The sequence below is a fragment of the Tigriopus californicus genome, chromosome 10 (genome assembly GCF_007210705.1).
Source record: "Tigriopus californicus strain San Diego chromosome 10, Tcal_SD_v2.1, whole genome shotgun sequence".
Lineage (NCBI taxonomy): Eukaryota > Metazoa > Arthropoda > Copepoda > Harpacticoida > Harpacticidae > Tigriopus > Tigriopus californicus.
In genome coordinates, this window is record NC_081449.1 from 7,404,483 (window position 1) to 7,417,949 (window position 13,467).

The 13,467-nt window shown below is 42.3% G+C and overlaps 2 protein-coding genes across 2 annotated transcripts in view; both read left to right on the plus strand.

The window, feature by feature from the left end:
* Positions 1-13,467, plus strand: part of LOC131888500 (hemicentin-2-like) — a 56,036-nt gene that overhangs the window by 9,274 nt on the left and 33,295 nt on the right. The gene's annotated exons all lie outside the window — the stretch shown is intronic.
* On the plus strand, positions 1,371-2,587 carry LOC131888498 (actin, cytoplasmic A3-like). Its single transcript, XM_059237372.1, has one exon. The coding sequence runs from the start codon at positions 1,431-1,433 to the stop codon at positions 2,559-2,561; it is 1,131 nt and encodes a 376-aa protein (XP_059093355.1). The 5' UTR covers positions 1,371-1,430; the 3' UTR covers positions 2,562-2,587.

A 13,467-nucleotide genomic window follows, 5' to 3' on the forward strand; every position in this document is an offset into this window, starting at 1 on the left:
ACAGCAAAAATTATGGTTGAAGTGCAGGGGGCTGCACTACTCTACCACTAAGATCACTATAATCACTAAGAATTGCATTGCTCAGTTTGAAAAAATTATATCTAACCTCAGTTAAAAGTAGAGGATGCTCAAGCACCATTGTTGTCATTTTACAGTTTTTTATACACCTATAATTTATTACCGCTTTTAATCACCACAAGGTGATTTGAATGAAAGTTGAACAGAATTTGGAAGGCAATGACAGCCTCCAATTGAGGCTGAAAATGAGCATCCGCTCAGCACTTTGACGAGCCTATTTTCTTCCCTGTTAACGTCCAAGTCCCTATCTCCGAATCAAGAGCTTAAAAAAACTGGCCTCTGGGGTATTGGGCTTCAACCATGGCACGATTGTGTGTTGGATGACCTTGTAGTAGTCCCTGGTGCCAATATTCTCTCTGACCTGGAAAGAGAACAAGAAAAGAACAACCTTTTGGCCGTTGGATCTGAGAACACCTCCTGCCATTACCTGTGTCAAATGTTTTGTTTGGTAGACCCCTTGTACTTCTCTGTTGATGCTGTTAAGAGGTGATTTTTTCAGCAGTTGTAAACCTGACCTAAAGGGAACATTTTCTTCTCTGAGCAAACCTTAAAAGTTGACCTGTGGTAACTATTAGTTACCACGATTACTATTACCACTTACATCAAGTAACTTTTAAGTATGAACTTTTTCTCCCAGCATATTTTTTTCTAATTTGTTTGTTACCATGTCTCAGTAGGGCGGTTATACAGTCATAATCCATCCATCCATATATCAATCCATGGTTGATGGTTATTTTTCAAAAGGGTGGATTCAAACAAGACTGCCAAGTGCTGAACGCAGTTTCTGGCAAAACTTATTAGTCTTTTATTGTCTTTGCTGTATTTTTTCTTTTGCTTGTAAAGTAAATTCATTCACAGAATGATAACTCAATTTGTCCTTGCGTCATTATTTACCTCATGAGTTTTTTTGAGCAATACTAGCTTGTTATACTACTTTTAGCACTTCATGGGGGAGAGTTTTTATTAATTTGAAGGTAAAATTTGCGTTGATATCTGCCTTATTGAATTCTTCAACCTAAAGCGTTCTATATTAAGCATTGATATATTCCTTTTGAATTTTTGCCAAAAACTCTTTATTTACTAAACATTAAGCCGAAGTGTCCTTTTTAGCTTCGGCAATCTTGTCCTCTTGATGCTAAAGGGACTGTCTAGTTTCAACTCAATGGCCTAACTTGGCAGGAAACGAAAAATGTGTCGCTTCCTCTCCACTGTTCGGAGGGTGATTTGCCCTTATCGATGTTGTGCATATTAAAGCGTATATTAACGTATCTCAAATATAGCTAACTCGGCACTCATCCTAGAGGTTGCTCAGAAAGAGATCAACAAGATAACGAGGCTTTGACTTTAGCACAATGTGTGACGACGATGTTAACGCTCTTGTCGTGGACAATGGATCCGGAATGTGTAAGGCTGGGTTTGCCAGAGATGATGCTCCCCGATCCGTTTTTCCTTCCATCGTTGGACGTCCTAGGGACACAAGAGTCGTAGTGAGGATGACACTAAGGGACAGTTATGTGGGGGACGATGCCCAATCCAAGCGTGGAATCCTGACCCTTAAATACCCAATTGAGCATGGCATCGTCACGAACTGGGATGACATGGAGAAAATTTGGCATCACACGTTTTACAACGAACTTCGTGTGGCACCTGAGGAGCACCCTATCCTTTTGACCGAGGCTCCCATGAACCCTAAAATGAATCGAGAGAGGATGACTCAAATTATGTTCGAGAGTTTCAATGCTCCAGCCATGTATGTGAGCATTCAGGCAGTTTTGTCACTGTACGCTTCTGGGCGAACCACAGGCATTGTCATGGACTCTGGCGATGGCGTGACGCACACGGTGCCCATCTATGAAGGCTATGCCCTCCCACATGCCACTCTTCGTTTGGACCTAGCTGGACGAGACTTGACTCATTACCTCGGAAGTATATTGACTGAAAGAGGTTACGGCTTCACCACCACGGCAGAGAGAGAGATTGTCCGTGATGTCAAAGAAAAAATGGCCTTTGTTGCTATAGATTTTGAACAAGAAATGGCCACAGCCGCTGCCTCGTCCTCATTGGAAAAATCGTACGAACTCCCTGACGGACAAGTCATCACAATTGGCAATGAGCGATTCCGATGTCCTGAGGCTCTGTTCCAACCCTCGTTCCTTGGAATGGAGGCGAACGGCATCCATGAGACAACTTTCAATTCAATAATGAGATGTGACGTAGATATTCGCAAGGACTTATACTCGAACATTGTTTTGTCCGGAGGATCTACCATGTTACCCGGAATTGGCGACCGCATGCAAAAAGAAATAACTCATTTGGCTCCTTCTACGATGAAGATCAAAATCATTGCCCCTTCCGAAAGGAAATATTCAGTCTGGATTGGCGGCTCAATCTTGGCTTCCTTGTCTACCTTCCAACAAATGTGGATTTCCAAACAAGAATATGACGAGACTGGTCCATCCATTGTTCATCGCAAATGTTTCTAAATGCATATTACACGTTGATACTGACATTGATCATTCGTACTATGTCTATTGTACTGATTTCTCTGCATGTTGCTCTCATACCTGATAGAGTGATGCAAACTTATGCGTGCAATGTCGGCCAACTTCCTCAACCCAAGCAGTCGGTCCCTTCAACTCGTGGCACGGTTCATACTAGGCGCTAGATACTACTTGCAGGGCCCACTACTTTGGGGCGGGGAGGTGTAAATCCCATGGCGTGGGCGGAGTTAAGCGATTCTTGGATTAGTTCTGTCCCAAAAATGCAATTTTGAATTCCACAGATAAGGAGAAAATTTAAACCATCTTTCCTTGTTACTCCGTGGTTGCTGCGAACGTGCAGTATTCGTGTTCGTGCGTGTGTGAATAAACGGATATTACTAAATACATGTTCATTGGTATTCCTGTGTGGCTCAGCGAACTTCTGACGGGTCGCACCCAAAACTTTGACAGAGTACTGGGGCAAAACGTAGCGTCTGGCGTTACCCAAGGGTCCATTCTTGGGCCTCTATTATTCATCATTTATATATTGCATTTACAGAGGATACCCCTACAATAATTTATCGCCTGTTATGCTTACCACACAAACTCGCTTTTTGTAGAAATTTAAATTGCAATAAAGACCTACAACATGATTGAGATCCGGTGCGATTGGGTACACGGACATCATATGAAACTGCACGATGGGAATTTTAAAGCCATGTATTTTGATCCCAATGGCGTAGACACACCATCCTATTTAAATGATCGTCCAAATCCGATAGAGCAAGGACGACTTCACTACGTCGTCCTTGGATAGAGGTAGCCGACTCTCTAAGAGATCTGGGGGAAATTTGAAGAACATATTCAGACTGAAGAATGCAAGACTTTTCAGAAATGCGGCTGGATCTACCAAATTTTCAGATCTAAGGATCCGTTTACAATGAAAACCGTCTATAGATATATAGTTCAACCTTACCTAAGGTATAGATCCCACATTTGGGCCCCGATGACCACTGCAGGGTTAAAAAAGATCGAGAAGGTGTAACGGAGCTTCACAAGCCACATCGCTGGTTTAGTTATTGGGAAAGACTTCAGTCCCATGAATTTTACAACAACCAAAGAAGATACGAACTATATCTTGTTCTTTACATAATCTACGGCGTTTGCCCCAATCCAGGGGTCAAACACTGCAGAGTGACAGAAGAGGCATTACATGTACCTTTCGGCACAAAGCTTCCTTTCCAAGACGGGATTCGAATCCGTGCCTTCTGGGGAACTTAAACTTGTCTCTGTCGGGTATAACAGACCACTCAGCTACCATGATTTTGTAAGACAAATTAGTTAGACAACAAAGTCTTGAAGAGCCTTAAAGGGCTTCTCTCGTTTTGAACAGAGCCCCTACTCTGTACAACCTTTTGCCCATACCTCTCCGACGATTCTATGTATGAACCCTTGTCTACGTAGTTTTAAACAGGACCCGGATCGTTTCCTGCAAACGATACGTGACCAGCCCTAACTTCAGGGCTGCTGTCGTAATCGTGATGTCTATGAATGTAGGCATCAAGAGAAACTACCACGTGATTAAAAATCGGCACTTAAACCAGCCGGGTAAGGCCTGGTCAGCCTTGCTGACCAAGTGGTTTTAACGCGCCAATTGTTGGGAACATCACCGAAAACATCTTTCGAGCGTGATCAATCGTAGAGATCACCCTTACCGAACAGGTTGAATGCATTTCTTTTACATAGCTAGCTAACGTTTGGTTGGGAAACTCGTATTAGGATTAGCAGCTTTACATCCCTTCTTTAAAGGACAATCATCACGTAGTTGTAGTAGCTTCAGGAAGCTCGACAGATACAAATTCGGTAATAGACCATTCGATTTAAAAATGACTTGACTTGCTGAGGAATCATTCCCAAGTAGCGGTTAAGAACCCGTTAACCTTAAAGAAATTGGTTTGATCTTTTACGGCCTTTTGATAAGATTTATTTACTTTAAAACCTGATCGTTTCATTACTCATTCATGCGTACGTGTAGCTTTAGCATATCATGTATGTCACAGCGTAGTTTGTTTAACTTCAAATCACCATTTAATATAAAGTTCGCATTTACTTAGATTCATTGGATTGGTCGTTAATAGTTAGATATTACTGTTCATTAGTGCATTGGTTGTATATTGGTTAATTCAGTTTGCTGAGTTTACTTCTGTGTTGTTTACCTGGCATAGGTTTCTTTTTTTCCCTTTTTTTTGTTTATTTTTATTAATGATTAAACCCACGTTGTGTGAAAGCAGCAAATGCTGTAAATGGCAAATAGTTGGACAGGTTTAAATACCAAATTATTTCGTTATTTATTCTTTGTTTGAATTGACATTCCTCTCGGAAGACTCCTTGTTGGCTTCAATCGTACATTCTATGCTTATACATACAAGAATTTTGTTTTTGCAATACAATTTCTATCACGGTTGGCAGTCAAATAATTGGCTCTCCAAGAAGGCCTGTTGAAGATATGGCTCGCAGGACAAACACTTGGGTCTTGAGTTGAGCAACTTGTCTCATAAACTTCCCGCTTAAGTTGGTGTTGCAGTGCTTTAGAGCGTCTGCATAATGCCGCTTTTTTCGCTCGAAAGCCATAAGGTCTAATTAATTACGAGCAGGTTCCTCCATCTTTAAACTCAGTCCAGGCGCCTAGAAGTTCCAGATTTCTCTTTCTCCCGTTTTAGGTCCTCCTCTACACAGTTCCTAACTGACTCGCTAAATACCCCCGAAATGAATGACTACAAATGCTACGTACTGAACTAAGGCTGCAATTTCCGCTGGTGAAGAAGGCTAAAGATCTTGGAACCAGGTTGGCAAAAAGATAGAAGTGAAGTTTTCCTCTCAGAGGGCAAATTAAGAGCACAAAAGAAAATCGGGACAACGAGTGAGGGGGAGGGGGGGGAGAGAGAGAAGAAAATGTAAAAAAGAGGAAAGGCCGTATCAAGGTGGTTGGTGGTGGGGCGAACGAAGAGAGGCCATTTTTCTCTGCTTTACGAGACCGGAATACGTCCCACTTTCCCAGGCTCTGATTCTCATCAAAAAGGATTTAGGGAGTGGAACGCATCGCCCACTATTACTTCTGCTTGATAGTAGGAGTAGTCCTACTGTTCCTACTATACTAGAACTACTGCTGTTGCTACAACTTTGGCTTCTAGCACTTTTACTTGAGGAGACATGAAATTGATCTCTTGACTTTTGACATCTGCCTTGAGATTCCCCTTCTCTCTTGGTCGTTCTGCTCCTTCTCACAGACCGAGAGGGCAATGAAATCGAGCCCGCGGTCTCCTTCATGTGTCACAGGACCCATTCTACATTACTTTAGCTCTAAAACACTCAAGTGGTAGTGAAGGCAAAAAACAGAACTGGAAATGTGCCATTACAAGGGAAATTAGGCATGCAACCAACTCTGACAGACGAGATGTCCGCCGAAAAGGATAACTCAGACTGACAATTCAGCATAATTTGTGCCAGTAGTATGTACATTCTTTAATATTCAAGAGTGAATTAGAGTTTGAGGTAAGTAAAAATAACCCAAGAATTCCGTTCAAGTATTCACTCAGGTTTGTGTCTGTTCGTACACTTATTTCAGCAATCATCAAACATTTCAGGCTTTTGGGGGTTACGTACTGAATAAGACTGGAAATTACATTTGAATTGAAATGAGGCAAGGGCGATTCTAGGTCTGGACATCAAATTGGGTAGAAATCGACGAACAATGCCACGCTGACTTGAACTTTGACAATGAAACCGGGCAACTGGACTCCTTCAAGTTTCACATGGTCTATTATTTTCCCTTCGCCATCAAAACACTTTGAAGGAACAGAGTTGGATAGTTGAAACCTGTGAATCAGGTTTTTCGGGGTAGGCTTAAGAATAAGAGTATTCTAATGCACGATATTTGAACTTGCCGAGCATATTCATGGTTGGCTTTCAGACCGAGAAGAACCTCGCCAAGCACCCTCAAGGGATTTCAAGGAGGCAAACCTACATTCACCTTAATGCCTGGCAGGTTCTGCTTGGAAAGCAGCCAACATCCCCAATTCATTGAAGGGACATCTGTAATGTTGTAAGAGCAAACAGGGGCAAGACATTTTCGTTCTGCTCACCATCGGTCCACCTACGGATAAACAAGCAGACCACCCCACAACCTGAGGTGTAATTCAGAAAAAAGTCAAGGTCCTTGCGACAGCCAAGCAAGAAGCAAGGGCAACAACACTCCCTCTATGCTTGTTTACTTATGCGTCACGTACTTAAGAGCACCTCGACCTTCATTGCATGAATCGAGCAAGGCCCTTCGAGTGAATGGGAATGCGTGCTAAGGATATGCTTTTTTTTTATAAAAAAGTGTAATTCTTAAGAAGAAACAAACACGTGATATGGTGTGTTTGGAGGTCTTTTGGGTGTCCTCAAGGTGTCTTTGCTAAAAGATAGGTTATTCAGGGGGTAGCAGACGTTTGAGATAGGAGTTTGAAAATAAATCTCGTTCTCCTCGCTTGGACAACAATTCGGTTGACTTGTAGAATCCTACGCGTCCATAAACAACAATCAGGATGTACACATATGCACAGTCTATGCTCAATCGGAATAGTGTCTGCCGTTATAGATGAAGGGAAACGTGAACCCCGGACAGATTGGGACATATCTCCCATCTGCGGGTCTGAACTAGATCCCCCTTTAGGCCATTTTTTATGGCTCCGTTTTCAGGCCTGATTGAGTTTATGCTCGAAACTTTAAGCTATTTCAAATTTGCCAAGCTTCTTATGTGTTCGGCGGCACCCGGCACATTATGACTCTCTTTCTCTTTGTCCCGGGGCTTCACAGTGAACGCATGTATCTACGTAGACAGCCTTTGCATTAGCGAGGACTTCAGGTTGGTTGTAACTTGAAAGGTAGGTCGGTGGGTAGGTTGGTTGGCGGTTGGTTGAACTTGGTTATGTGAGCCAGCTTAAAACGAACTAGGCGTTGCTCCCTTCCTCGAGCGTGTAGTGGTTGCGTGGGACCGTCATATATTTCTCCCCCCAACTTAATGGCTGTAGCACAAAGAGCCCAAGAGGAAGGTTGGGGAAATTGTCCTTGGCAAACTGCTGAATGACATCTTGATCCTGTTAAGGATAGTTAACCTGGGATCGTTTTCGCCACGTTCAGTTTGGAAAACCTTAAAAAACGACCGACAGTCAGGCTTTAAATTGATGGCAATAAATTGTCTGGGCATCCCGAGGATCTTGTGCTCGGCGTCATCTTTTTTTTCCCACCTAATATTCAAACTGTGGCCTTTACCACGACAGATGAAAGCAAACAAAGAGCAATTGCATCATAAACCAATTTGCATTTATAACATGACCTGATTGCTTTTGGTTTTCCTTTTGAGTGACTTTGCAAAGTCGCCTGGAAACCAAACACCCCGCTTTACGCAGTTATGAAAAAAAAAACGATCTTATGAGGTTGGTCGAGTCTTCTCTCCACGACCAAAACGTATTCAATTACCGCTCACTGGCAGTTCTGGGTCGTGGAATGGATCCATGGATGTATCTTTCCAACGGAAAAATGGGCCCAACAGACGCACTCGAGTTAACTTTCAATTGGTTCTTTTCTTTCCCGAAACCTGAGTCTGAATGGTTTCCATTGGTGCCAGTCTCACATGCTCTTGGTGAAATGGATCGACAAGCTCGCTTACTCCTTCTCACACAGGGAAAATGTCTAGGTCTGGTGAGCCAGATCTACAAAAAAAGGCTGAAAGCTGAACCAAACCAGTTGTGCCAAGTCCAAAACTGATTATCCGTTTTATGAATCTTTTGTTCAACAAACTTCATTTTTCAATTAATTAAAGGCACAAACCGTTAACGTGGTTCCAAATCAGACAACCGCTATTCTGAGAGGAAGAGTTAATCTCTCCGTTGAGTCCATGGCAACCCGGAAAATCTTGACTTTCGAAGGGCTTAGGTTTAAGCCCCGTAATTAAATATTCACTTATTCTCACTTTGTACTAACTAAGAGCATGCTTTGAGTGAGTTTCTTCCCGTCTTAGGCCGGTTGTTTTTGTGTTACCGTAGGAACTCCTGAGTGACTGACCCACTTCTATTTTCGGTTGCTACTAGTACACTCGTAGTAAGGCATTTGGAATTCTGTCCCCGAGCAACCCATATTTGAAGAGGTCTCGGCCAGAAGTGCCACCTTCAATTTCTATTCAACTAGGAAAATAGCAACTTTGAATGCCCAATCTTGGACACCATAAATCGTGTGATATTAAACAGGTTGCAATCTGGTCGGAGACGCTTTCCCTTATTTGTCAACCACCTGGTAGCGTGTATGTACAGTCACGGACGTCTAGAGATGTGGACTGCAAACGGAAGCAAAAAAATCTAACCTCCAATTCCTTTCATTTTATTCCAAATGAGTACTTGATACGACCACAAGATCTGATTGAATAGATGAACTTGGCCAAATTAGAGCCCAAAACTATGCTTAGGGAGCTCAGGAGATATGTCCAAAGTTATGTCGTACACAATACCTAAAATCTGAATTTTCGGTTTGCTCTTGGTCAGCTACGTACGCTTTTAACACTGTAACTTTGAAACAAACCACTTTACAAGCAAATGATATAAATATGACCTGCCTTAAATTGAAGGGTTCTACAAACCTTATTTTATTACTTTGATTCGAAAAGTGGCTCAGAGTCCCCATGACCAAGAGATGGCCTATTTGGCGGGAAGCTTGTTTACAATCCATATTTTTAGAAGTTCGTGGTATAGTTTTCATGTAGGCTACACGGGAAAGCGGTTCACGTTCTTCAGTTGTTGTTTTTTTATGAGCAAAATAAATGCAAGGTCGATTGTTCTATATTAGAGCCTATATTGTAAAGCGTTTCAGCTGCCTTTAGTGAAAGATTTGAATTGTAATGAACACTTCGTGTCCCCAGTAACACAATAAGCACTCTTTTCGTTCTTGGCATACTATTATCACCTTAGCGTGTCTCCTCCACTTTTAGTATGGGCTCTTGGACTGGCCTGAACTAACGTTGGAAATAAGCCGTTCGTACCAGCCGTTAGTACTAAAGCCCTAGTTTGTACTGCCACGAGCTTTAGTTTGTATGTAGCCTTCCCGCAAATGGCGGCAATCTCTCGAATTGTGGACAGTCTCAATTGGGAGTCCGGAACTAAACAAACCCTTTCCGACTCATTCATAGCCAGATGTCTGGGAATATACGAGAGCAAGGCCCTTCAGAGAGAGTGCCTGTTTGAGCCACGAACGTCCATTGGGAGATTCAACTAATAACACGTCTGGAACGAAATTTGTAATGCGAGTCTCCTCGCAACAAATCTGTGTAATCCTAAGATTTACTAACAACGCAGACGGCTTAATTTCAACAATGACATCATGAAGAAGAGAACGTTGAACTGGTAAAGTTCTCCAGTGCTCCACTGCTGGTAGCTCAACGAGGGCCTTTACCAAAGAAATGGCAAAACTGGACATTTGCCCACACTTTTGGGAACAAAAAGCAAAGATTGGATTTCTCGAGAAGGTCGGTGGGCTTTGAGACGGAACTCTGACAGGGTTGAGATGATGAAGGTTTGCAATTACTTGGCAATCTCGACGGCGAGTTGTTTCAGAATAATTTCCATGTGAAAGAACTTGCTCAAAACACGACAGGATCTCACGAAGGAATGAGTAATTTTCAAAAAACCAACTCGCCCATGAAAACTCAAGTGAGCCCAACCATCTTTAGTATACTACGGTACATAGAGAGTGTTGACTCGTCGAGTCCTTGGGTTACAGAGCACTGTACTAGTATTCCTTTCAAGTTTGGAAAGACAAAGTTTACGGAATTGGGCCCAAATGGCGGAAGCCGAGGAAATAAAATGCAAATTGCATTTACCGACTTTCCGAAACAGGCGCAGGACGAACTTGGGATGAATCCAGAAACTGTTCCTTCATTCCAAGCAAAGGAAGAGGGTGGATGCCACATACGTACACTTCCGTATTGGGTCCATACTCACACGTACGCACAGAGAGACAACACCTACGTACGTACATACGTACGTTCAGTAATTCAACGGTCTTTTAGATTAGAAGTGAACGACAAAGTCTGGCTGAATCTAGGTGATCAACAATTACTCACGGAGAATTGGACCGAATAAAAAACACAAAGCGAGTGCCAACCCTCCATAAAAAATTAATCCCATTTTCTATGCAACATTAAAGGGGTTGGAACGTTGGCGGTAGGTAGGCGCTGAGGTTCTAGTACCGTGTCTATTCGATCTGTCGAGCAATGTATGTACTACCGTTATAAGTAAGGGGTGAAAATGAGTCCCTGAGGATGTTGGAACACCAAACCATTATCCCAATCCACCCGAGAGTTGTACTTCACTGGGCGAGGATCTCTATTTTCGCTCTACGTACAATTCCAAAGAGAAGGAGACGAGCTCGGTTTTCATTCTTCATTGAGAATGCACCAGGTTATTAAATGGCTCTCAAGGGTGTTCATCGTCCGCAAGGCATTGTTACTTGTCCCAGTGACGAGTGCGAGAAACGACAGTTTATGACCCTGACTCACTACGATGACACCCGAGTACCCCATCCACCTAACTAACCACCTTTACCTCAATTGTTGAAGTGGGTGGTGTGTCCCACGTGCCAAATTCCTGACGATTTCTGCAGGGACCTTCACCGACTGCATGCATTGGTATTTGATGCAACTCAGACCGAGTCAATGTCAATCAAAAGCAGGTCGGACACGATGGACCCCACTCTCTTCTGCTTGGACAAGGTGGGTTGATCGCTTTTGATTCCAATGCCAACCAATTTTGACTTGCTGAACGGAGGGTGGGATCACCAGGTTGGGAAATCTGCATTTCCTGCTCAACTCTCTCCCACTCTCTCTCCATCACTCGATGGGATGCAAAAGAGTTCTTTGGCGAGGCCAGATCCTCATCTATAGGTATATTTGGATCTTGATGTACGGTGCGATGCCTAGCGAGTACGAGTGTGTGTGCGTGTGTGTCGATCACTGACTAGCTTTAGTGGTAGTCATCCGTGGGAAGGATCAGCTTCTGGAATGGGCCCTCATCCTTTGGAGCATGCAGGGGAAACTCAATTTCCTGTATGTGTCCCAGTTTCTCTCGAGATTGCTACGATAATGGCAACAAGCCTTTGTGTTGGATTCCTAATGACGATCAGTCGTCCGGGATACATGATTATTCCCTTTTATGCAGTACGTACTTCATCCTACAGAGGATTGCTCATTGCTCGAAAGTCAAGGGTGGTTCCCAAAATGGTGGCAATGGGTTTGGGCTCAATCACTTATTCGTACCCGCAACAGCAAGTGAGTCGTCCATTTCGCAATTAAATCGATCTGGGGCTTTTCCGTTTGTTGAGAAACCCAAAGATTCTTGGCATTGGTAAACAATAGACGCTACAATGCCTAGCTTGGAGTGGGGCCATTGTTGTACTGCTTTGGATTTCCATGAAAATAAACAATATCAAACCGATATCAACCCCGAACCCATTGACAAATGCTCAATAAATATTAATATTTCATGTCTGATGAGAGCAATCTGATGTGGCAATAAAGATTCATATCAAAAGTAAAAAAAGTCACTAATCTACTCCAAGTCAACACAGACCTATAGATCGAGACCACAGTTTGTTAAGTCGGTTTTTTATTTGCGTGTTTTATAAGTAATAAGCCCATATGTCTCTTAGAACATCATTACTTGAAAGTACTGCTTTCAACATTGTTAATTGAATTTATAAACCATCCTCAGTTTCCGCTATGGATGTTGCAAACTTTCCAAAATTGTACAATCGATTTTCCTGCCCGCACAACTACAGTGGTCAACGTCCGAGTTGAGATTAAGAGCTTGTTAATATAAATATTGAATAACTATTTGATTCATTTTCTTTAGAGGAAGAGTTTGAATTCACACAATATCAAAATACCCCTGTACTTATTACCTGTACTCTGGTAGACACCCAGAAGATCAATAGTGATTTTGTCCAAGCTGTTGGCTAATATTTCAATACAAATGTGGGAATTGACTCCCAAAAACCTTTTGGCTGTCCATTTTGTTTCACCCTATTTACGAGTCCAAGTCAAGTTTTTTTCTTAAATGCCTTTTGCAATGCACCAGCAAGGCTAATCTGCTTGTGGTCTTAAGAAAATATATTTTTATGACTGCTGCCTCACCTATGGATTGTTTGTTAAATGGTGGTTAAGTATACATAGTGTCCGTTTGAACGCCAACCTCCTAAGGCACATTGTACTTAGCTGAGTACAACACCGTGCAATTTCTAGTTACTAAACGTCAAACAATTGTGTGAAGTAAATGTCAATATCCTCTGTACTCTTTAAGTTTCAAAAATGTGAATTTGATCCTGAGCTAAAAATATCTTACAAATGCAAGCAGCATACCAACCAAAACAGAGCAGGTGGACTTGAAAAACTTGGACAACATTTCTCGGATATTCTGATATACCAGGCAAAAATGGTGCTCATCCTTTTGGTTTAAATAGTGGTTCAATCTTCAAATTAGGTAGCTTCCAATACATCTCAACTTTATTTCATATTGATTGCTTGTGAACATCTACTTTTGCTGTGATCCTAATCTGTTCTTCTTCCAACCATTCCTTTTCTCGATTCACCTTTTCAGAGGTTCACCATCAATGGCTCCAAGAGCACAGAGTTCCAATTTTAACATCAGAGTAGAAAGTTTCGTCACATTAACATTTTTTCATTTCCGGGTAAAACCTCGAATGATTTATGTTATATGTTCATCTGTCGTTCGTTATGCGTCGTGGATGGACACTATCGTTCTCTCTTCCGATCTGAACGTCTTTATGGAAAAATTATGAAACACCAATGTTTGGTGGGTAGACC